At 37.5% G+C, this 26,781-nt stretch overlaps 1 protein-coding gene across 1 annotated transcript in view; it reads left to right on the forward strand.

Moving 5' to 3' along the window:
- Window positions 1–26,781, forward strand: part of ehbp1 (EH domain binding protein 1) — a 162,351-nt gene that overhangs the window by 83,618 nt on the left and 51,952 nt on the right. Inside the window, 7 exon segments of the mRNA XM_048191236.1 lie at window positions 2,456–2,634; window positions 4,602–4,650; window positions 14,025–14,597; window positions 14,599–14,850; window positions 14,852–14,899; window positions 17,237–17,278; window positions 17,364–17,504. Coding sequence (XP_048047193.1) covers window positions 2,456–2,634; window positions 4,602–4,650; window positions 14,025–14,597; window positions 14,599–14,850; window positions 14,852–14,899; window positions 17,237–17,278; window positions 17,364–17,504 — 1,284 coding nt within the window.

The raw sequence follows: 26,781 nt of genomic DNA on the forward strand, positions 1-26,781 counted from the left end.
CAGAGGTGGAGGATGAATTAAGTAAGCCATGGTTCCTGAGAGTTTAAACGTGTCTTGGTGTGTCAGTGTTACTGTTTTCCTCCTGCTGTAAAGGTGCCACAGGGTACTGTTAGCCTAAAGAGCCGAGTGCTCCTAAACGGCTGTTGTCTTCTAATTGCTTTAATAGCACCTGGCCGGTAATCCCAGGTAATTATTGAGCTGAAATTAGACAGCTACTTCAAACATCTCTTAAAAGGAGCAAAGACTGCCTCAGGAACTTACAGCTCTCTTATCATGCATGCCGGAAAAGTGACATGGAAAAGTGGTTGCGGGTTTTGCATTCGTGTGGAGCTTAACGTGTTCTTCCCCGCCCCCATGTAGTATGTGTATGTATGCTGGGAATACTTGCGTAGTCCATTTAGTTCATTACGCTTATTGTCTGCTCTAGGTAAATCACTGCTGTTGATCTCTGATTGAATAAGAGATCCTTTAATATGAAAAATTAGCTTTTCATAATAAAAAGCAAGCATCAAAGTTTGAGGTCACTTAACAGATTGGGCCTGTCACAGAAGAAACAACAGTAAAACAAAAGAAAGAAGAAAGTTTTGCTTTGCTCATCAATAATGTTCTCCTTTAAATGAGGTTCAGACCTTTTTTTCACATAAAATTACACAGCTATTGTTTTTCATTGCAGCATGTTTGTTTGTATTAATCTGTGTTTACTGTTGTGGTGGCATCCTGCACATTGTTATTAGTCTGTTTGTGTGTGTGCATGTCTCTCTCTAGAGTAAAAAGGCTATTGGAGCCCCAAGGGCCCCTCACTTGACTTTTCTCTCATGCTCTTTCAAGACAACCTTAACCTTTCAGATTGTGCAGACAGACGTATAAACGCACAAATAACACACTTGCCCTGAGTGGCATTCGTTCGGATCTTAGCATTTAATTATGATAATCTAAGAGGCAAGCATTCGAAGAATTTAAAGGAAGTTGCAACTTCAATGTCTTGCCAGTCTACTCAAACCACACATTTATGATGTCATGATTCCCTTTATAATATCATTGTTCTTTTAATAGTTTTTTTTTTTTTTTTTTAATAATTTGGTCTATAATATACATGAGTCTGCTCTGGGCCCCTCACAAACATTTTTTTTTTTTTTTTTTAAAGTCTGTGCGTCCTTGAATCCTCCTGCAGTGGCACATTGTGTCCAAAAGGGGGCGTTGTTAAACTGCCGTACATGCGTGAAATGTTGACCAGCTGATGTATAGAGCTCTTATCAGGGGAATGGCAGAGTCTCTCTTCCTTTGCACACACAGATCCATACAGATACCTGTCCTATGATAATGTATTTCTGCAGGATGAGCACTCTTTTATAACATGTTAGATTTGTATTTAGATGTGGAATCTATCAGGGCTGCAATTCATCAGATAGCTGCAAGTTTTGTCTCAGGCTATGTGATTATTGTTATTAAAAAGTTATTGTGAGAGGAAAAATGCGAGCGTGTGCACCGCAGAATATGAATTTCAAGCGATATGTATCCGTAACGCGGCGTCTCCATTTTTAACGGGATTATGTCCGAAAGTGGCCAGGCTCCCGGTGCGAAGGGGTTCCTGCCGCTTTGTGTTTCTGGATTTGCGGGATTAGAATTCTCGTTCCTCTGTTTAGTTGGACTCTTAATCCAGACTGATACAGCTTCAAAGGCTGGTCTTTATTAATCATGTGTTTACATTATCCATGGTCATACACTCCTTACAGACCAAAGCTCTCATTAGAACGAGCATGTAAGTCTTTTGTGTGCATTTTTCTCTGTGTGTGTGTGTGTTTGTTCAAATTAGACAGAGGGTTTCAACAGAGGCGACTTTTAACAAAGCTAAGCTTACAAAGCTAATTGGAGAGAGATGGCTTGGATCTGATGTTCTTGATTGGAATTTAAGGATTTATGAAGAAAAGAGGGACAATAGGAGGGTTGTGTGTGTGTATGTGTTTGAGAGTGAATAAATGTGTGTATTTGAAAAATAGTCAAGGCTTGGACTAAATGAGTTGCCTGTGATTTGGTGTACAGTTATGTTTCCGTATAATTACAAGCTGTGTTTTTCTAATTCTTTTCCCTTTTTTGCATATATTATGCAACATGTTGCTATTGTGTATAATGCCAATGAAAAGAAAAATAAGGAAAGTTTTTTTCATTTGTTTGTTTGTCTGGAGGTACATTGACAGGACTAGCCTGGCAAATGCATTTTTGGGCCACTGTTTTGCATGTACATGAGTATTAATTTGGTTGTGCTCAATTGTTTGAATATATTTGTTTGTTTAATATATATTTTAATGTATTTCTTTTACTGTTCTGATAAATACATGATCTGTGATATGTTGATCTCAAGTCAAAACTGACATGTAATTAATTTAATTATGGTAAGTAATTTTAATTTCAATAGCATACACCAATCTCTCTTTTTCTATGCCCTTCCCTTCCCTAGCCCAGTCCAATCCCCAGTCCTATTCTTGGTGGGAGGCCGAATGCAAGTCAGTCCCTATTGGCATGGTGTCGTGAGGTCACAAAAAACTACAGAGGTGTCAAAATCACCAACTTTACCACTTCCTGGAGGAATGGACTGGCATTCTGTGCCCTTTTACACCACTTCAGACCTGACTTTATGTAAGCCATGCATGTACATGACAATATACACTCTTACATTAGCCTCAACAGACACAAGAGTTCTTCAGTCAGCAGTACCTACAGTACCTGTGTATGTTTCACATACAGGGGTGAGGGGGTGGGGGGACATCATATGGGTTTGAAACGTCATGAGGGTGAGAAAATGACAGAAAATTCATTTTTGAGGGAACATGTTGTGTTATGTCAAGTAAGTTGACTATTAGTTGACAACTAAAACACATTTTAGCCCACAGCTACCATTGACAAAATGCTTCAAGATTAATCTTTAGCCACAGATTTACATGGCTTTATACACTGCCAATTCAATAAAAATGGAAAATATATATTTTTAAATCTATAAATACTGGGATGGATGGATGGATGGATGGATGGATGGATAGATGGATGGATGGATAGATGGATAGATAGATAGATAGATAGATAGATAGATAGATAGATAGATAGATAGATAGATAGATAGATAGATAGATAGATAGATAGATTCCTTTTTGCCATAAAATTTTGTATTTTTAGTAAATTCACTTTGATATGCACTTTTTATCCTTAAAAAGTCACTCTTCTTATGTGCATCTTTCAATCACATTGACAAAAATTACAGTATGCACAGTTTATTAGATTAAGGGGATGACAATTAACCTACTGACACATATTACACCAGTCTCTCCTAATAGATGTTATTATAGTAACTCCTGGTCATAGTCTCTTGAATAAACAGTACTGAGTTTTACAAAAAAAAAAAAAAAAATGTTGCCTTATGGCACTTTGGAGATTCACAGTTTTTTATTGATTGTTCTTTTTAATGTTAACCCATTTTTAGCTTTTGCCTTTGATCAAAATAATCATCAGATGACTAAATAACCTCTATATAATTGATAGTGACAACCGTAAATTCCATGTATACACAACTCACTTTATTCACCTCTTACCTTCTCTCTCTCTTCCTGTGAGAATCTCACTCTGTGTGGGGGGTCTAATATGGTTTATGATGGGAGAGTTTTTAATCCCTCTGTCTTATTTCTGAACATTACTGTGTTTGGTCTCATCAGGAATGACTCAAATCCTCCTTAATTACGACACTTACAGCAGATTCATCACGGTGCTGACAGCGCCACAGCCAACCACCCTCTGGGTTTAGCATACGCTAAAGTATCAGGATTTTGGCCGCCGTCTATTAAAGGAAGAGAATGATTTATTATCTGTTACTTTTATGAAACATTTTACATTAATTGCCATGTATCAACACATTTTTACCTTTTCTCTGTACTTTTCACACAGACTATTCACACTGGCCTTTAATGACAACCTGCATTTAAAATGTTCCTTGTTTTCTGAATGCATTGTCATATTGTTAATCAGTGACCATTATTCTAAAGAAATTTTTTTTTCTCTGCAGTGATTTTTCTGCTCACATAACCGTGCAAGCAAGCAGAAATATTATCCAATAATATTGTATACTTTTCAAGAATCAAATTTCAGTAAATAAACTTTACAGTATTACCAGCTGAATATGCAGTTTAACTGGATGTATTTATAAATGCAGTTTCATGTGGAGAAACACTTCAAAGCGCTTTTAAAACATATTATGCCCCAGGGGGACCCACATCAAGGTTTAAATTACATGTAGTGAATGCTTATAATAAAAGCAAAATTAAGGATATTGTCCATGTTCAGAATAGCCAACTCTGTTTCCCCAGCTGAAGAGGAAAGACCCCAGGCACACAGTGGGTAGGGTGATGGAGGACGAGAGATGAAACGTTTAATGTGTTGAGTGGTTGACTAAAGGGTGTGTGTGTCTAATTTTGCTTGCACTCACACACACTCTATTAGTTGTGTTGATTGCAGAGCTGTGAAATTGCATGTTACAGTTCTACAGCCATTACATGAGATGCATATTTAAAGCTAACTCTCTCTCTCTCTCTCTCTCGCTGTTTTTTCCTCCCTCCTAGTGACTACAAGGCCCTCAATCCTCAAGATATTAAAGAAAACAACAAAAAGGTAAATGCTACACACTCTCTTTCTCTCTCCGTTTGTTTGTGCATCAGTAATCCTCCTCATAGGTGATTTATTTTGTTATAAATCTGATTCACTCCCACCCAGCGTTCTCTAATTGCCGCTTTCAGAATGCGGCTCCCCTGCTGACACTGATGGAAAGAGTGTGTGTGTGTGTGTGTGTGTGTGGTTGCTCGTGTTTGTGTGGATGGAGTAAGTCACCTGGGAGTCGTAAGATAGCATCATAATTCATAAACATGCTATAAATAAACTTTACAGGCTTCTCCACAGAGAGAAGAAAAGAGGGAGAAAAGGAAGATAAATAAATGGATGTTAATCACACACTTAGAGGAAAATGCAAAACAAAGGAGGTCCAAACAGAAGACACGCACACACTTGTGAAGAACTCCCATTAACTTCTATTGTTCTTAAATTAAGTATAATTGCTACACCCGACTCAAGCCCTTATAGACTTTTGAAATATGATATTATATTATTATAATTTTTTTACAATAGTTTTTTTTTTTTTTTTTTTTTAAGTTTAAGAAATGACTTCACTAATGCTCACTAATGAAGCTTGTTTGCCTTGTGAAGATGATTTTTATCATAGGGTGTTTTCATTCCACGCTTTTTGTTTGGAGCATTTGTTCAGGCATACTTTATATTAACACAGCAATTGCACATGGATTCACACAAAAACACCAGAACTCTGGAGTGGTTCTATTTTGGTGACCTAGCAGACCAAAGAACCAATTATCGATGATATGTACTTGATATCCACTACCATTCAAAGGTTTGGGGTCAGTAAGATTTTTTAAAAATGTTTTTGAAAATCTCTTATGCTCTTATTCTTATGCTTCTATTGGAATATATTTTATAAAGTAATTTATTCCTGTGATGACAAATACTGCGATGAATTTTCAGCATCATTACTCCAGTCTTCAGTGTCACATGATCCTTCCCAAATCATTCTAATATGCTGATTTGGTGCTCAAGAATAATTTCTTATCAGTGTTGAAAATATTTTTGTGGAAACTGTTAAGCATTGTTTCAGGATTGCTTTGATGAAAAGCAAGGATTTATTTGACATTTAAAAAAAAAAAAAAAAAAAAACACTTTTGAACGGTAGCATATAAACCAAAGCACCAGCTCAAATAATGACGGCCATACTGCAAAGTTAATGCAGAAGTTCCTGCTTCTGGAGATCTGCCTTTTCCTGTATTTTTTTTTTTTTTTTTTTTAGCAGAACACAAGTGCTGTTTTTATTTGCTTCAGGTAGATCTTTATGAGCACGATGTATCTTTTTTGTCTTCATTTTTTTTTTGTCACTTTCTCCCTCTCTCTCTTATTGTTTTACATTTAAACCTGTTCCGTTCATTCAAGAATTTTCAGTGGGATGTGCGCAACGAATGGGCTTTGAGAGAGAGAGAGAGAGAGAGTGAGGAAGGTGTGGATATTGCTGTCAGCTCTCAAATGCCTGTTTAAATAAACCGCCAGGTGGCTGTGCCAACAAGGATTACTCCAAGCATCTCTCTTCCTCTCTCAAAACACACACACAATGCACAGAAGCACACAATATGAAAAAAAATGTATATTTGCTGAAGAGTTGCTTCCTGGATTTGTTTGGAATCTATTTGGATTTGTGGATGTATAAAACTTAATTCCTCTGTAATTCCGCTCCATTGAATGATCACTGTATTCTGGAGCGCTGCAGATTAACTCTTATTTCAGCCCTCAGATTAACTCCATTTAGACTTTATTAGATGTGTTTAATGTGCTCTCCTTTCCCACCATTCCTTTCATCTATTATCACTTTATCCCTGCACTCAATACCTGCAGTCACTTCTTGAGTTCATTTCCTGCCCTCTCGTTCAGCGACTTTCATATACGCAATTTTTCCTCTCTCCGACACAGCAAAGTGTGCGTACTCTCGCTCTCTTTCAATGATAAATGACTATCCCAAGCTGAGGAGGTTAAGAGCACTCTCTATACAGCCCCAAACACACACGTTTATATAAACTGCATTCATTTCCATGTGATAGAATCAGCGCGACCCTCTCTGGCCCAGCCGTGATTGCAATAATCTCCATTGAAATATGACAGATAAGAGCAATCAATAGCGGAGGGGAGAGGAGAGGACGGTTTGCTCATACAGGCAGTGAAAAGAATTATTTTCTCTGTGTGTGTGTCGAGAGAGAGGCTAGCAGTAATTTCCCATGATATCTGATCTGTGCACGCACGTGTGCGCCTGCGTGTATGTGTTCCTGTGTTCCTCGATAAATGTGCAGACGGGGGAAAAAAGCCCCTGGCTGTGTGTGTGACTGACAGCGATGGATACCTGTCAATCATTCAGCGATGTCATTCACAAAACAAAATGCTTTTCATTGTCCGTTTAGCGTGGGGGAGGGGCCGACAGACTGGAGCAGGAAGAGAAAGTCTTAAACACACAATCGCAGAGTTCACACGGGTTATTAGTGCTGCTGCATCATTTATACACAGAAAGAGCAAACAGCACATTTCTGTCTGTTGAATAAATGGGTTTGGTAGTTCATCGCAGTACATCTGAAGTGTGATTTTAGGGTTAAATCATCTGGACTTGCTTGCTCAGACACACTCGCACACAAACTGCTGTTGACATGGTGTATTTATTTTAATCAAGCATGATTTGCTGTTTTGAAGACTGGAGCAATGAGACTGAGAGACACCACTCTTTTTCCCTCTCCCAGGAAACTGGTTCTTCCTGTAAACAGACATTGATACAAACACCCTTTGTAATCTATATAATTGAATTATATTATTTTTAATAATAAATATAATTATTTATAATTTTTCTAATTTTCTAATTTATACACTACCATTCAAAAGTTGGGGGTCAGTAAGATTTTTTTAAAAGTAATTTTTAAAGAAATTAATACTTTTCAGTAAGAATGCATTCATTTTATCAAAAGTGATAAAGACATTTACAATGTTATAAAAAAAAGTCTCTTTCAAACAAATGCTGCTCTTTTGTTCTACAAAACAATCATTGATAAAAATAAATGTTTTTTGAGCATCAAATTATCATTTTAGAATGATTTGTGAAGGATCATGTGACACTGAAGACTGGAGTAATGACTGCTGAAAATTCAGCTTTGCCATAACGGGATAAATTACATTTTAAAATACATTAAAACACAAAACACATTATTTTAATTTGTAATGATTATTCATAATATTGCTGTTTACTCAATTTTTTTAATCAAATAAATGCTATTTATGCAATAATGTTCATTAAATTGTGTTTTATCCTGCCAAAAACTGATGTACTGTCATATGCGAAGGAAAACAATCAGATTTGGACTGCGATATATCGACCACCATATCGATATTGTTCATTTTTAATGTTATCGTTTTTGGCCTGATAAGACAATTTGGCTGATATGTTAAAGCCCATAAATAATGGATTATTTCCTTCAGCTGAGACGCTTCAGATGCGCACTGTCTGCCATTATGGTTTTAAATTGCTTGAAATATGATTGAAATCACTTCATAAAGGAAAATACAGTTAAGTGCAACGTACAGCGCAAGTCTGTCATATAGGCTATGTAATGTTATAATGAAAACATTATAATTGTGTGCTTGGGACATGGCTTTTAATGGTGAGACTTTTGTTTTTATAATCAGGCTCTCAAAAATGATATAAAAAATTTGATTTACATTTATTAATATTTAGGTTATCGGCATTCAAATACAAAGAATTATCGGTATCGGCCAAAACTTTCATATCGGTGCATCCCTAATTTGGACCACATTATTCTGCGGTGTGAATGTAGTTTAAGTTTAAAATCTCAATCAGACACTTAAGTTTCGTTCATTCCACCAATTATTCACTCTTTCTTTAGAGTTAAAACCCAAACAACACATACCTGCAGACTCTTTGTTTCTCACCCTTCTTCGTTCCCCTTTTTTCTATTCAGCTCTCTGTACCTTACATTTGCCTTGCTCTGCAAAGCTCTGCATCACCATTGTTAGCCTCCAGCAAACAGGAAAAAGAGAAGGCACGAGAGAAAGAAAGATGAGATTAATTGTAAATTGAGAATCGGCTTACCTTTGATTATCCCTCCTCTCCCTTTCTCTTGCTTTCTCTCTCTCTCGCTCACGCCAATAAAGGGGACAAACCTGATAAAGTCAGTAGATGGGTAAGCAGCAGAGGTTGAGACAATAGTCAACACTCGTCAACAGGCTGAAATTCTCTCGGCCATCGGCTCGGCTCTGATAGCAGTTCTGATAAGGCGAATCTGGGGGAGGGCGAGACAGAAGGCTAATTTGTAGGCTTTTCTTTATACTGTTGTATTCTCAGATTCTTAAGAGAAAGAGAAAGTAACTTTTCTTTCATTCATTCGGTGGATTACCGTGATAATGTCAGCCAGTTTACTTTCACTTCTTCCTTCCATTTCTCTCTCTCTCTCTCTACCTCTATCTCCTGATCAGGGATTGAGTTTGGCTGTTTGATTATCTGCCTGTTCTCCTCAACCGGACAAATCAGTGCAATTATACTCACTGCCGAGAGAGAGAGAGAGTGACGGAAAGAGGGAAAAGTGAGGGAGAAAGTGAGAGAGATGGAATGAGAGGGAGTGGGAGATGTATGCGATAAGACTGAGGCAGGATTAGTTTAGTGTTTCTTGGTATCGTGCTCTCTTATCATGGAGAACCATCCTTGACATTAGCTGTCACCGCCTGCCGCATCCTACTGATCCCAGCTTGTCTTATCCCAAATCTAATTCCTGCATGCACCCTACACCCTAACTGTCTCTCCTTCCCATCACCCTACAACCTTCTTCTTCCCTTTCACCCTTTACCTTATCATTTTCTTTTTCCCTTCATCCTATACCTTGGTGTTCCATCCCACCCTACACCCTGTAGTTTACCCTTTCACCCTACATTCATTTTCACCCCTCAACCAAAGTAGGTTAAAATGTGAAGTAGGGTGTCTGTCCCTTTCACCTTTACGCTATCGCTTCCTTCCTAGTTTTGAAGTTTACATTTTTATCCTACCTCACATATTAACTTACTATTTTCTTCTCTAAAGCCAACCCTTCCACCTTACCCAAAGTTGTCTAATTTAACACCTGCCATGCTTTAAATACAGGTAGAAATTGGCTTTGATGTATAAATCAATAAAAGACTTTGTAGCAATTTTTTTTTTTTTTTTTTTTTTTGAAAAAGCAGAGTGTTAAAGGCACACTATGTAATTTTCGCCACTAGAGGTCACTTATTTAAAACAAAGGCATAGTTTGATGATGCCGTGAATGAGAGTGAAATCATAGGAGTTGTCGTCTTCACCTCCACAGCCGATGGAAAGGAATCCGACAGACTCGGGCAGAAATCATGTTCATGGATGAGCTAATGTATTAAAGTTTTTCTAACATTACATTGGAATGAAGCAGGAGGGGTCGAGAGCTGTGGGAGTGGGACGATGCAACTGGAGCGAACTGCTAAACGATAGACATCTGCGATACACACCGATGTTGAGTACAGTGGAGCTTTTATTATGCTTATGCTACAGTCAGCCGCTCTTTTTCATTGCATAGCGCATGTTGGGTAACACAGCGCTGGTTAAAACAATCAAACTAAATACATTTGAGTGTGTTGAAAGTTATCTTATAACGTTACTATGTGCGTTCGCTCGGTGGCTGCTTTGAGAGACTTGTTGCACTTTGCAGTAACTAGATCGATATTAGTAAAACTGGAAATAGAAGGTAGCGTGGATATGATGTCATTGACGGGCGGAGCAATGACACGGTCCATGTCCTGGTTAAAATAGCTGATTTCTCTGGATTTAAACATTGTTGGAAATGTTTGGGATAATGTAAGTGCACAAGACAACATAATATATAACATTGTTCAATAAATGTTTTTCTCCAATATATGTTGGCCACAATTATTGGCACTCCTAGAAATTTTTATGAGTAAAATATCTCTGAAGTATATTCCCATTCATATTTACATTTTTTAGCACACCAGGGTGACTAGGAGCATGAAATTGTCCAGCCATGACTTCCTGTTCCACAGGAGTACAAATATGTGTAAACACAAAGGCCAAATTCCCTTCATCATTCATCACAATAAGTAAAACCAAAGAATATAGTTCTGAGGTCCATGTACTTTTGCGTCCATTCCTTTTTTCGTGTTTTAACCACGTCAAGAAAAACAAAAAACGAATGGTTGTTGTATTTTTAAATGCTATGGTGAATACCAAAATTTAAATTAAAGCCGAATATACAAATTTCATGTGCACAAAATAAATATTGACTTATTTTCAGATTTTTTATTATTATGTTTGCATCTTTATAAACCAAAATTAAAAAAGGACATTAAAGTTGGTTTATAAAGATGCAAACGTAATAAACAAAAATCTGAAAATAAGTCAATATTTATTTTGTGCACATGAAATTTGTTGTATTCGGCTTTAATAATTTAAATTTTGGTATTCACCATAGCATTTAAAAATACAACAAACCATTCTTTTTTTTCTTCTTTTTTTTTCACTCACGAGGGGTCCGATACTGCCGAGTGTCCAAGAGAATGCTATATATATATATATATATATATATATATATATATATATATATATAGTATGTCCCGCTATCGTCCAGAATGATAAGTGATATTGGAGGAGCAAATTCACTACTTATAAGCAGCCCACGATGAACATAATTAACACGTTAAGCTTTTTCCTTGAAAATAAAACACAGTTATGAAGAAAACGTTAATGCATTAAGACACTGATATTAAATGACAAATACAGATATGCAGACAAGCAAGTCAGGCTGAATATGAAGGTAACGCGCTTTCAACTTTTTAGCGTTATAGAAAACCGTTATAAATGCTTAACATAAAAATATTGTCCTTCCATTTTGTTAACGTTGACGTTGTCTTAGCCTTAGATGCTGTTGATGACAAGAAAATGTGCAAGAAAATAGTTTCTCCCTGGTTGTTAGGCTATTTTAGTAGGATTAAGTCATGTAAAGTGTTAATGTCCAGCGACGCGGCCGTAACGCATTGCTTTCAGTGAGAATTGAGAAATATTTAATGTCAAAGGGCATGGGAATTTTGTCTTCCCGAAATCACATATTGGGGTATAATTTTGTCATCATAACATAATATATGTTGGTATATTTTCAATTTGAACAGCGTAGCATAGCTATAAAGTGACTCCTAATCCCAAACAATTTCTCAATATAAAACAATAAAACACCTAACAGAGCCAGACGAAAAAGTCACAGTAATTTAGTTGTCGTTTTGGCCTTTATTCATATAACAGAGTAAAAAAGCAAAATGACAGGATTGAGAGTCTCAATTTGAGACCACAAGCGGGAACTCGATCATGTTAGAGCATTAAACAAGAGGCTATAGGACTAAGGTTTAGAAATGTAATGTTTAGTTTAAAATATAAATGTAAAAATAATAATAATAGCAATTTAACAAATGAAAATTAATGTCATTTAGGCAGGCTCTTGAAGCGAGTCATTCTATTGACGCCAGAGGAAAAGGCATTAGATGGCGCTTTAGCGTCTGTGTATATGACGCAAAACACTGTAAATTACATTTAGTATTTTTACATATTAAAAAACAAGTTGTATATCATTTATATTATTTTTAACAAAATAATAATCTTGCATAAGGAAAATTAGCTTGTATCCGCTAATTCTATAGCCTGACTACGTCAGACTTCCTACTTCCGCTCAATTTCATTTCGCTTCTGTACTCAGTCTGATACAGCGTCAGAGCTTTGTGTTTGCCACCGGTCTGGAAACAGCCGGGCCAATCAAAGAACAGAGGGCGGGCTGAGAGCCGTGACGTAATGCTAAGCGCCGAGTTTTACATTGTAGGTTAGAGAAATCGAAAACCGAAACGACCGCGGAAATGGGAAACGAGACACGGGATGCAAACTTCGGGATGCATTAACTTCGCATAATCTGCAAAAGTCGTTTACAGCCATGTTCACTCCGGTATTTCGCTCGCATCATCATGTGTTTACAACAGGTTTACAGTGGAAGTTCAATCATAGATTTGAGTTCGATGCATGATGTCTGTGCTTCGATGCGGCTGTACAGGCCCATAACATACGTCATAACTAAACGTATCTAATTGGCTTACGGGTAACCAATGATTTTAAACTTCAGACAAGCGCCCCCTAGCGAGAGAGAAAACACTTCTCTATTATGCCATTCCAGACTCTGTCTACGAAGCAAAGTGAAGTAGCAGAGTCTGGTATTACCAGGCTACTAATTCTATTCATCAGTGTTAAAATAAAATAAAAAGAAACCACATTTTCCATATTTCATTTCTGGCTTAAAAAAAGGAAAAACGATTGGACGCAAAAGTACATGGACCTTCTGATGTGCAGCAAAAGATTGTTGAGCTTCACAAAATAGAAAATGGCTGTAAGAAAAAAGCTAACACATTGAAAATCCCCATTTCCACCATCAGGGCAATAATTAAGAAGTTCCAATCAACTAAATATCTGCCTGGAAGAGGACGTGTGTCTAAATCGTCCTAATGCGCAGTGAGGAGGAGAGTTTAAGTGGCCAAAGACTCTCCAAGGATCACAGCTGGAGAATTGCAGAGATTAGTTGAGTCTTGAGTCTTAGAAAGCCTAAAAAAATTATCAAACAGCACCTACATCCCCATAAGTTGTTCGGGAGAGTTTCAAGAAAAATCCTCCTCGCTCGTCAGATACGACTAGAACTTCAAACGGGACCGGCTTCTATGGTCAGATGAAACTAAAAAAAGAGCTTTTTGGCAGCAAACTCACCAGATGGGTTTGGTGCAAACCTGGATAAAAAGTACCCCATGCCCACGGTTAAATATACTGATGGATCTTTAATGCTGTGGGCCTATTTTTCTGCTGGAGGTCCTGGACATCTTGTTCAGATACATGGCATCATGGATTCTATCAAATACATATTTTTTGAATGAAAGATATCTGTCTATCTATGTGTTTCCATCATTTATTAGTGCATTTATTAATTTATGTTTATAGAATGTTTGTCTGACCCAGATTTTTTTTGAAGAATGATTGTCTGATTCTTTTATTTATTTATATGTCTGTAATTTTTTAGTCTGTACCAGAATTTTTTTAATTTACTTTGATTTGTTTGACATGTTTTATTTATATTTATACTTTAAAATATTATAGCACTTCACCCACTATTGACACAAAGTACATTTGCCCTTCAGATACAATGTTGTTGCGTTTTAGTGTCACAGATTAATGCAAGAAAAAAACGTTTCTTTTCCATCAGTCCTTGTTTTATTTACCCCGTTTCATTTGATACTGTCCCTTATTTTCTGTGCTTTATTTGTTTTAAACATGATCTTTTTTTTGTGTTCTGCAGGCATATGATGGCTTTGCCAGTCTGGGAATCTCTCGGCTCCTAGAGCCATCTGACATGGTTCTGCTGGCGATCCCGGATAAGCTGACAGTGATGACGTACCTGTATCAGATCCGGGCACATTTCAGTGGTGAGGAACTCAACGTTGTGCAGATTGAAGCTAACAGCAGTCGTAGCACATACAAAGTTGGAGACTTCGAAACAGACACAAACAGTTCTATTGACCAAGACAAGTTCTACGCCGAACTCAACGACATTCACCGTGAGCCCACTGATCAGGGTGCTGCAGCAAGTAATGGTGAGCACGGTGAGAAAGAAGAGGAAGTGAAGTCAGCCATGATAGGTGGGGGATCTGGTTCTCTGTCCGTCTCCTCTGGGGAAATTTTAAAAGAAGTAACTCCATCTTTACGGGCATCTACAGCAGACCGCGGCTCTCCAGCAGCTCCCACTATCACAGAACCTCACCCACGACCTGCCCAGAGTACCAGAACCAGCCTGGACACCTCCATCAGCCAACCTGCTGCTGAACAGAAAAAGCTCCTCAAAGCCGATACACTGGACATGGGTGACCTGTCTCAACAGGATGGAGAGAGAAAAGGAGAGAGGGCAGTCGGGTGGGTTGACTGCCACTGATTCCAGAGCCTCCAGGGAGCAGCACGAGGCCCCACGACCCGGTGAAAAACAAACTGAATCTGGGTTGCCAATGTGGCAGACCAGATCTTCTCTAGCAAACACACACAAACTGGGCTTCACGTATAACAGAGACACTGATCTTATCAAGAAGAAGAGAGCGAGTTTGCGCCACTCTGAATCTGACAGCACATCAGAACAGCAGTGCCCAGACCAACCACACGCACACACCCGCTAAACACACACAGGTAAATGTCAACACACATGCATGCTTAGATATGCACATATCTGAATACAAAATGACAACATCTGTCTGTCTGTCATTCTATAATTCTATCTATCTGTCTCTCTCTCTAAAGTCTATAAACCTTCATTCTGACAGATAAATAAATAGACAGATAGAAAGATTGAGAGAATTCACAGAAGACTGTCTGTCGTTACAGTATAACGACAGACAGTCTTCTGTCAATTCTCTCAATCTTTCTATCTGTCTATTTATCTGTCTCTGTCATTAGTTCTATCATTCAACATGTCATTCTGTCATTCTTTTTGTCCGTCTTTCTGTCGGTCAGTCATTCTACCGTTGTCATTCTACCATTGTTTCTGTCATTCATCTATCTATCTATCGTCTGTCTATCTAATCTCTCTCTGTAGTTTGTTCTGCTGTTTTTTCTATCATTCTACCACTCTTTTTATCATTCTGTCTATTGTTTTACCTTTAAACCTTAAAACTTAAGAGCCTTTAAACTTTTTTTTCAAAACTTTCACATTTTTCTGGTGAAAAAACATCATATAGTGTCATAAATTTATTTGAATTTCAGTTCATTTTCATTTTACTTCCATTCAAATTTTAATTCCACATCATGTTTGCTACCTCAGTTGAAATTCTATTCAAATTCAGAAGTTGAATTTGGAAATTAAAAGGCATTCTCAATTCAATTTCATACAATGCTGGTTCCCAATATTCTGGATAACTTCAGGGAATATCAGGGAATTTCTAACATGTGATTTCCAGGCCTAGAAATTGTAATAAAAAACCCTAAATGCTCATGGAAATTTCTACCTCCATTATCTATTTTTTTCCAAAGTATTTAAAGGGTTAGTTCAACCAAAAATAACATTTCTGTCATTACTCACCCTCATGTCGTTCCAAACCCCTAACACTTTGGAACACAAATATATTTTATATAAAACACAAGGATATTTTTGATGAAATCCAAGAGGTTTTTTTATCCCCCATCAAAAGCATTGTAATTACCACATCCAAGGTCCAGAAAAGTAGTAAAGACATTGTTAAAGTAGTCAATGTGACTACAGTGGTTTAACCTTATTGTTATGAAGCGACAAATGTAATTTTTGTGCACAAAAAAACAAACAAAAAAAATTACTTTATTCATCAATTTCTTTTCTACCCAGTCAGTCTCCTATGCTGTCTATGATAGTGCAGTGCGTTGCTTTCTCTTGGGGAATAATAAACCTCTTGAATTTCATAAAAAAATCTTAATTTGTGTTCCAAAGATGAACAAAGGTCTTACGGGTGTCGAACGACATGAGGGTGAGTAATTAATAACAGAAATTTCATTTTTGGGTGAACGAACCCTTTAATTGATTAAAAATGACAGTCAGTCAGTGTGATGTAAAATGGATTTTTAAAACACCTTATCCAGTCATCACAAATGACTGGAAAAGTCATGGAAATATTTTGGAAATTCATTGGTCAAAAAGTGGGATCCATGTTGAGCAGTGAAAATGACCAAACCACACGTGACAAATGGTCCAACACAAGCAAGTCAACAACATCAAACATAAATACACAGACACACACTTTCAGGTAACAAACAGGGATAGATACACATGCATGTTAAATGAATAATGCCCCGAACACTCCCAACAGAAAAGCAGTTAGAGCTTTAACAGAAAAAGCTGCCATATAAAATCAAAGCACATAAAACTGTTTGAAGCTTTATACATGTTTGATATTTTTGCCATTTTGTGAGACGCCTGATCGGCACAGACAGCAGCCGTGTGTCACTCGGAGTGGCATGTCATTATGTACGGGCCGTCCCGCCTGCAGCTCTAATTCTGACATGGGTTATAGCGTGTTCCGCATGAGAGCCTCTCCTCATCTATACAGCGTGCACACACACACTCACATACACACTTGCAGGTATTGCAGCACAGCCAACTTTTATCACACACTCTCCATGTATCACTGTCATTTCTTCCACTGAATAACTTTCCAGCTTAGATTTGTCCTGATTTTATTTCGACATGTCATCAAGGCCTCAGCTGTGACTTGAGGTGCGTTACCATGGTGACAGTTACTTGACACCACCTTAACTTTGCTGACACTTCATTTGGTTGTTTTACTGAATGTGTTGCACAGTGCAGATGCCCTCTCACCCGCAATATTATATGATCGGTAGCAAACGTCACTCTGTCTCCTCTCAGGTGTCAGAATAACAACCATACCAAACTGATGATAACTTATAATGTTTGGAAGAGATGCTACTTTGACTCACACAGCATATAGGGGAATGGGACATCTACTGATGTATTTTTTGTTGTTGTTGTTTTTCTTTCAGGAAGTCGTAACTGCCCCAGTGTCAAACAACAATGAAGAGAAGGTGAAAAAGATCATGGTTATACAGATAAAAAGGGAAACTTGGTTACACTCAAAATTGAATAAAAACCTCTTTCTCTCAATTGCAGAAGGTCCTGTCTCGTCAAGAGGAGCTGAAGGAGAGGGCCAGGCTGCTATTGGAACAGGCCCGTAGAGATGCCGCCATGAAGGCTGGAAACAAAAGCACTACTAATGCACAGTCGCCTACGCACACTCCACAGATTATTGATGTGAGTTCACACACATACACACTTTTGCTTAGATATTGACATTCAGGAGATACTTCTGCAACTTTTGAATGTTTTTGAAAGGGTCTGTGTTTTTTTTGTGTGTTTTATTAAATTTAATTCCAGAATTGATATTAATTAATTATTAAATCGCTTTATTTTAGTCTTTGCTTATAGACGAGGCAGAGGAAAGTTATCTTTTTTATTTCAGCAAAGAGCAGACCGCTGCTGAATTGAGTTCTCTTTCACGTCTTCTTGCACTTGAATGGACATATTATTCACACAAAATTACATCAAAAAATGCCAGGCTCTGCTAGTATCCTAGTAAACATAGTCTGTTATATCTTAAGTGAACATAAACAGTTGAGAAATAAAATGCATGTTTAAAGGGATAGTTCACCCAAAAATGAAAATTTGATGTTTATCTGCTTACCCCCAGGGCATCCAGGAGGTAGGTGACTTTGTTTCTTCAGTAGAACACAAATGATGATTTTTAACTCCAACTGTTGATGTCTGTCAGTCAAATAATGCGAGTCAATGGTCACACAATTTATAAGAGTCAATAAACTTGCACAGACAAATCCAAATTAAACCCTGCGGCTCGTGACGGCACATTGATGTCCTAAGACACGAAACGATCGGTTTGTGCAAGAAAACGAACAGTATTTATATCATATTTTACCTCTAAAACACCACTATGTCCAACTGCGTTCACAGCACTCGGTTAGTGAGGTCTGAACGCGCTCTGACAGCGGAAGTGATGTCTGGCGCATATACTTCAATGAGTGCGAGACATCACTGCCGTTGTCAGAGCGCGTGATCAGACATCACCAAGCGAATGCTGAACGCAGCCATAAACCTGCTGCTGTCTTTGTTTTGTTCAAACAATTCATAAACTATTAAACTATTCACTAAACTAACCCTAACCCAAGTACAAATCCACACCTAGAAGGTCCTTACCACAGCTCCTCTCGGGCTCCTTCTCAGGACCTGTCAGACAGGAAGTAATAGAGAGTAATATTATTCTATAGCCAAGAGCCTGCATGCTGGAGTCTCTCATTTCACACAGGGCAAGTCTTTAAGGGTTACTCAAGGGCCCCAGGTAGTGATGTAGGAAGTGACCAGTCAGAGAACATCAAACTCTAAATAAACATGCTCTACTGAGCTCAGTACTGCAGGACGACTGACACTCAACGTCAAAAAGCTCAGGCCACATCCGAATAATATTTCGGTTCTCCTGACATCCTGTTTTAGGGGAAGAATAGTGTGAAACGCTGTGGCATAAACATACAGAACCGCAGGGGAGGGGTTTTCAGGACATGATGAAATATCTGGCGTGTGGCGGATTTATTCAGACGTTTTGCTGTATGAATTTTAAAAGGAAATGAGATGCCCTTGAATGAAATGCATAAGAAGGCAAAGAACAGGAGGACTCCTCAGTGTGATGCTGCCATAAATTAAGGGTTTTTCAAAGAACAATATTTCCTTTTCTCGTCGTCTCTCCGTCCTGCAAAAGTCCTCTGCGGTCTGATGAAGGGGAGATGGTCCTCATCCCGCAAATTAACCACGAATTAGCGTCTGTGTGTGCGTTTACAACGCCTCCATCCCAAGGACGATGTGCTAATGAGGCTTCAGTGCATTAGCCTGCCAGAATATTGAATTGTTTCACTTTTTAATAGAAAACATTGATCAAAAGGGAGCGTTGCTTGGCACGCTGGTAATTGTTAGTGATTTAGATTAGATTAGTTGATGTCTTGTTTTGATTAGTAGGCCCTGTTATCTTATCACTGGCCTCTGCATGAAGCTCCTCCGCTAAGAAGAGACTTTGCGCTTTAGCATGCAGAGGGAATATTTTAATTAAATTAAGACTTGTTCCATTCTTTCAAAGTGTAGATAGAGATGGAGGGGTGAAAGTGAGGATGGATGAGAAAGAGAGAGAAGAGAGAGAGAGAGAGAGAGAAGTCATTGGGGTGTAGTGAGCACTTTAGCATGGGCTGAAATACTGTGTGCTTTTGTTTATTGCTAACTGCTAAACATTCCTAACATTCAGATAAAAGATAGAGAAAGGAAGATTTGATTAATTTTAGAGTTCATATTCAATGGATGGATGAAAAAAAGTTGAAAAACTTGCCTAAATTTACAGTTTCTCTTTTGACAAAATGGACCACAAAAAATTATTGTCAGGTATTTGTCTACTTAAATGCTCCCTAGAATGAGAATATCCTCTCCTCGTAAATTATAATTGTGGATTGTCTGTATGTCTTTCGGTTACTACTTATCCCCCTCAACCATCAAATTTGTTTTGTGAAGAAAGAAACTGTCTTAAATTTACAATACCATTCAAAAGTTTGGGCTCAGTAAGATTTCTTTGTTGTTGAAGGAAATTTATACTTTTAGGATACATTAAATTGATCAGAAGTGACAATAATTAGTGACGTAATTAACAAAGTTATTTGTATTCATGAAAGAAAAATGTGAATATTAATTGATGATGATAATAATAAGAAGAATAAATGTTTCTTGAGTACCAGATCAGCATATTACAATTTCTGAAGGATCACGTGACACTGAAGACTGGAGTAATGATGCTGAATTTTTTTTTTTTTTTAAAGCGACTAGCCCTTCATTATTCTTTCTATTTCGACTTAATATAGTGGGAAAAAAAATTTGTCGAACCATTTCAAGGGGTCTTTTAAATAAAGCTCTGCTTCTCCATGGTTGCAATATTGTTAGCAGTTAGCATACAGACTTGATTGTGTGTGAGGATGGCCAGCGGGCCAGTTATTGTCCACAGTCAGTGGTGTGTTTCAAGGGGCCCATCAGGGTGAGCCCACCCCTCTCATCAGAACTGCTCTGTGTGTGTGTGTGTTTTTCTTGTTCTTTTACATGCCATGTTAATTGTGCTCCATTGTGCCGCAATGGCTCTCTTGCTTTGATCTTTGCCACCACTGTCTGTCACCCTCACTCTCTCTCTTGTTCGCTTTCTGTCTTCCTACTCTTTACTAACTCTGTGTATATGTGTGTGTTTAGGCCTTTGATAGTAGGCTAACGGTATAAATTGTTTAGTAGTGCTCATTGTACAATGGGTAGGTGGCCTTCACAATCCATTAGGACCAAACCTCTGAGTCGCTCTCATGTTCTTCACCCCCTGGTGGGAGCAAATCGCTAATTAATGAACAATTAGAAAAAACACAGCGGCACAACGTCTCCTTCATGCTAGTATACGCATACACAAACTCTTAAAGGAATGTTCCAGGTTTAAGTTAAGCGCTATCAACATTTGTGGCCTAGTGTTGATTTCTACAGCAAGATCATTTCATCTCATCATCAGTTTCAAATATTGGGGTAGTAACATACAAAGTAACTCCAGAAGATTTAAAATATGCTATCTGAAGCAGTATTTATTAATATTTAAATGTATTTATTAATATTTTTAATTCATTTTTTTATATTAGTTTTAGTAATTTAATTATGCATGTTTTTTTGTGTAAATATTTCTATTTAGCTTTAACTTATTTAAATTTTAGTTTTAGTAAGTTTAGTCCTTCAATTTAAACACGTTTTATTTCTGCTAGGTGCCAAGGCAGCATTTCTAATTTTAAGTTGAGTTTTTTTTTTATTGTAATATTTCTTATTTTTGTTTATTTCAGCTCTAACAGCCTTTTCCAGGCTACCAGAGTTACGTTGTAATGACAACAAACTTGAAAGTTTTGAAGTGTTTCTGTCACACTAAAATTTTAAAAACACTGTATTTTATTTTTTACTTCCTTGTCCTGTGTTACACTGTGCAATTTTAAAACTGATGGGTAATTCAAAATAATATTTTGTAGTAATTAATATTAATCCACTATTGCTATTGATAGACATTAAGTTATATTGTACCCGGAACATTCCTTTAACTCTCCTCCACTTTTCTTTTTCGTTCTTTCATAGGCAAGACCTTTAAAAAAAAAGTCAAGAGAATCTTCTCTCTGTTTCCTCTTTTCTCTTCCTGATGAAGAGAAAGCCAGGGAGAGGGAATGATAGTAAGGGGAAATAATTTTTATTTATGTAGTCCTTTAAATCATAAAAAAGGAGGGAGGGAGGCAGAAAAAAAGGGGACAGTGCATTTCTTCAGATTTTCTCAAGCATTAGTTGATCAGTGCAGTAATTTCACAGCGCTTTGGCCAGGGTAATTATGGAGGGTAAGGCGAGGGGGAGGAAAAAGAGAGGGAAAAGATTCCAGGTGAGCTTCCTCGTGTTCACTGGCTCGTTATGATTAGTTTAATTGGACTGTGTTTGATTTTTACCGACGAGGCCCTGCTTCACCCTCCTGACTCTCTTCTCCGTCCTCAGCCCTCCCTCCTGCTCTGTGTGACAGTGCGGTGACTTTTCAGAGCCGCCCATGACCCTCCCTCTCAGAGAGAGACAGAGCAAACCTTTGAACTTTTGGCGGCCTCCCTGTGCGCTTGTGCGTGTGTGTTTTGATGCAAACCGCTGCCTCTATCATGTTCATTTTTCTGCCTTGTTTAACTGCGACACCAGTCATAAAATCAACACGTAATCAACTATATTGCTTTTTCTATTTAAATCTGTTTTCCATGCTAACGCACCATGTATGGCAGTATCTCTCTCTCTTTCTCTCTGTAGTCCACAGTCGTTAGTGTCGGCCCACCTCTGATGCGTGAGAGTCAGTGGGAAGGCCCAGGGAAGACCAATTGTCCCAGCAAGCACCAGAGACTTGGAGTTAATTGGGCCAATTAGGCCACAGTTGTCCTCCTGTTCTCTGTTCTTTGGGTCTGACGCCCTCAAACGATTCCCTCAGTCTTTCAAAGGAACCGTGACTGTGCCTTCCATATGCATTTTAACATGCTGACGTGACTACACAGGCTCTCTCGCGCCGCATTCCGATTGTCTTTTTAGTTCGGAAACCTTTCTTTTTCTGGTGGATTCTCGTCTAATGAAACAGAATGGATAGAAGGTAGTTGAAGGGCTGTGTGTGTGGAGATCAAAGCGGTTGGTTGGAACAGAGAAACTGTTAGACAGAGAGAGAGAGAGAGAGAGACGCCCCTCCAATCTCTTCATGAGTTGTGATCAAGCCACTGCTCTCTCCGGCATTACGCACACACAGTCATTTCTCAGTGGGGCTGTCTCCTCTTTTTTTCCCCCCTTGTCTCTCTCTTTTTCTCTCTCTCTTTCCACCACAACAACCACTCCTTTCTTCTCCTTCACTACCTCATTCTTTTCTCTCTTTCCTACCACCCTTCAGTTTTTAACCTCATTCATAAGTCGGTCTCCTATGAATAAAATATGAAGGATAAAAGCATAACGTTTAAGTTCATTTTGATATGAAATTGCAATTGTTTAATCCAGTTATTTCAGTCGGACTGAGAAGTTTTTGTTTAGAGAAAGAGAGAGAGGGAGAGTGCTAAGAGTGTTTGTGTGTCTGTGTGAACACTTTAATTAAAGTAAGTAAGTACAAGCATTAGTACTATATTTTTCAATAACTTGTTGATTTTCTTTCGCATTAATACATTTTTAATGGTCGTGCTCCAAGTTTTTCTAAAGACTGAAAAAGTTCAAACTTTTTAAAGTTAACATGGACCTTATTTACTTTCTTTAATGAGCATTGTTGTCCACAACCCATTTTACTTTCGTAATCTGATGTATTTCTGAGCAGAAGTGGATATTCAGTGATTCAGAATGAAAAATGGGCGTTACGGCACTGTAAAAAATTATTTTCATGATTTATCACAACATTTTTTCTTTTGTCAAATCAACTTAATGTGGTTCAGATAACATAATATTTTGAGTTTCTGTTGATTAAATCAATCGCCTTCATTGAACTCAAATTTTTAATTTCAATGAACTCAAAATTTTAAGGCAACAAGGTAACTTACTTTTTTTAAGTTAAACCAACAATTCTTTTTTACAGTGTACTAGAATGGAGACAGAGTGAATGCAAGTTTGCTAAAACACTATTGTTTTTGTTTTGTTTTTTGTTTTTTTTTAAGAAAGTAATACTTTATTCATGAGGAAATCATTGTTTTCAACTGTTTTCAACATTGACAATTATTATTATAATTAATATTATTAACAATTTATAATTAATTATAAATAATAATGATTTCGGAAGGATCATGCTGAAAATGAATGCCATCACAGGAATAAATAACATTTTAAAATATATTAAAACTGAAAACGGTTATTTTAAATTTAAATAATTAAATTTTTACCAGGTTTTTGATCAAATAATTGCAACCTTGAAAAGCATAAGAGACTTCTTTCAAAAATATATATATATATTTAAAAAAAAATTTACTAACTTCAAACTTTTGAAAGGTAATGTAATTTATAAAAGTGGAAAATGAAAGTCGTTTTAGAGGAAGAATGAATTATTAAATTTTGATTTACAGGTTACAAAGAAAAAAGTTTCAGAATAACAAAAAAAGGAAAGTCACAGGAGAAGCAATTTATTACATTTTGATGGCTTTTTATGTGTGCACCAATGAATCAGTTCACAATAACACCAGAAACATGCAGTAGGAAAGCAAATGGGGTCAATTTTGATTTCACATTCACTTTAATGCATGTTCCTGTTGTTATTGTGAACGATTCATTTGTGCACATTAAAAAAAGTAATAAATTGCTCGTCCTCTCACCAAGCCCTGTTATTTTTAAACCCCCTCCCCTCACCTCTCAATCCAGTCACATCCCAATTGACCCAATCTTTTTTTTTTTTCTCTCTCACCGAATATCTTGTTTCACTCGGAAACACGTCACATTACGGAAGCGACCTGACTTTAATGTTGACTGGAGCAGTTGTATGTTGTTTGTAAGAACAGCTTGCAGTGAATGGTTCTCTCTGCCAGGTAATTATGCTGTCATGTAAAGGGCAAAGTTTTCTTCCCACTCTCACACAAGCCGCCTGCTCAACCTGTTCATCTACTACTGTTTCACTAGCATCAGGGGTTTATCTTTGTGACTGCCCACATTCAGCTGTGTGTGTATGAGCAGTATTGACACACAGCTCTTTCTCCATCTATATATACCTCTTGCCTTTGGCTCTCTGCAGTCATACATTGAAATTAGCATGTTTTGCCCTGTTTTGTTTGGTAGTAATCCCGCGCTAGACATTTATATTTTCATTCATGCCCTCATGAGGTGTAAGTATGCATGTACGTAAAATGTCAGACGTCTTTCTGAGGGACAAACCTGGCCAATAGCCTTTATCCTTCCATCCTCTGCTTCTCCTCTGAAACGGGTTGGTAACTGTTTGACAGGTTTTTTTTTTTTTTTTTATGAGCCAGGTGCTAAGGGCAGGCTGTGTAGCCCGCAAGACATCTATCTCTATCTCTCTATTTATCTCTTCGCCCTTGCACCGCACCAGTATCATCTACACACATGCAGAAGCATAATTATGCCATGTACAACGGCCTTTGATAGCATGTACAGTTTTCTTCTTAATTCTTTATCAAATGCATTGATCGTGGTGTATGTGCATTGATCCAGGAACCACATCTGCAGCCTAGCGATAAGGCCACAGTGGCATCTCTCTCTCGCGTGCGCGCTCTCTCTTGCTCTCTCTCTCGCTCTCGTTTGGCTGGGGGCTAAAGCAGGCTGCTGTAGGATTAGCTGATGCTCAACTACTTGCATTTTAAGTTGACACCTCAACACCAAGCAGAGGCCACATTACAGAAGAAAAGCAGTCCCGTCTGTCCGCCCTACGCTTCCCATTCCGTACACTCTCACACTCTCTTTCTCCCTCTCTTTCTCGACTACATATAATTGGATTTGTGAACGGGAGCAGCCGAATGCTTCCTTTAGAATGGCCGGGGACACAAGGTGAAGTTTTCTCATTACAGACCACGAAGCCAGGGGACAGATCATAGACGATCTGTATTTTCCATTTAAAGAGGACAGAAATGGGAGAGAAGGAAGAATAAAAGAGAGGAGGGTTTGATAGACAGTGCAGAGAGAGGGAGGTGAAGAGGACAAGGAAGACTCTTTATTTCACAGGTCACTTTCTAAAGGACGGAGAGAGAGAGGGCTGATGAGGCCGAGACGTGGCAATGTTTTCATTTTCTCAAACGTGTCTCAAACATTGCATTCATGTTTGATTGCTTTCGTGGAAGCACTGAATATTGTGTTTTTACCATGCAGAGTTTAAGATTATTTTAGTTCATAGGCAAGTTGGTTTGGAAATCAAGAGCCGGTTCTTAAATATAACTGGTGATTTTATGTCGGTAATCAACTTTGTGATTCATTGCAGTTTAAAAAGTCTGTACACAGACCTTTTAAACGTATGAGTATTCATGTTACAATAAGTCCTATTTATAGAAATTATTTAAATATAGAAATAATGTTTAAAAAAAATAGCTAAAAGTAATTTTCTGTTAAAAATTATTTAAACATTAAAATTTTGTTAAAACATTTAACAGTGTAAATTTAACATTTAACAAATTGGCTTTTTAATCGGAATGCACCAATGTATCAGTCAATAATTCAATAATTTTCGACCATCGGCCAATTATATCCTGTCAATCAAAAGGGGCCGGAAAAATGTGTCAGACTGCAACTTATATTGTGTGTGAAGGAAATCTCTCTTGTGTTGAATTTAGTGCTGTCGAAGTTAGCGAGACAATAACACATTAAGAGTTCAAAAAATAGCAACCTTAAAGCAGGCTCTATTTGACCCTATGAATGCATGTTTTTTTTTTGTGCTATAGCTTGTAGCGCAAACCAGGGTTGCCAGGTCCATGTTTTTTTTCCACTACACCAAACACCAGGGTTGCCAGTTCCAAGTTTTTTCCCCAACACACTTAAACCCAAATAAGTTGGCAAAACTCAAAAATTTTGAGGCAATCAGTTGCCTCAATTTTTAAGAAATTCAAAGTTTAAGATTTTTATTTTGTACTCATATTAATTGTTCTTAAAAATGTTTGACTACACTATACATTCATACATTTAATTTAAAATTTCCTTGTAACCTCAATGTGAACATTTTTGTTAGTGTAAACTTAGCTAGCTGTAACAAGCTAATTAAAAAAATGCTAATTTGCTAATTTGCTAACATGTTAACGATAGCATGGTATAGCACTTGTCACCATAATGGTAACTCTCAAAAAAACCCACATGAACAAAAACTCTTCTAAATTAGCATAACAAAACATTAATCACTACTAAATCTCCCACTTAACATTGATCTTGCTCAAAAAAAAATTATTTAACACTTAATTTTACCATTTACTCTCCCTTTCGAGTGCCATGTGCAAAGCATGCTAGGAAATAGAAATCCCAG

The sequence above is a fragment of the Megalobrama amblycephala genome, linkage group LG5 (assembly GCF_018812025.1).
Source record: "Megalobrama amblycephala isolate DHTTF-2021 linkage group LG5, ASM1881202v1, whole genome shotgun sequence".
Lineage (NCBI taxonomy): Eukaryota > Metazoa > Chordata > Actinopteri > Cypriniformes > Xenocyprididae > Megalobrama > Megalobrama amblycephala.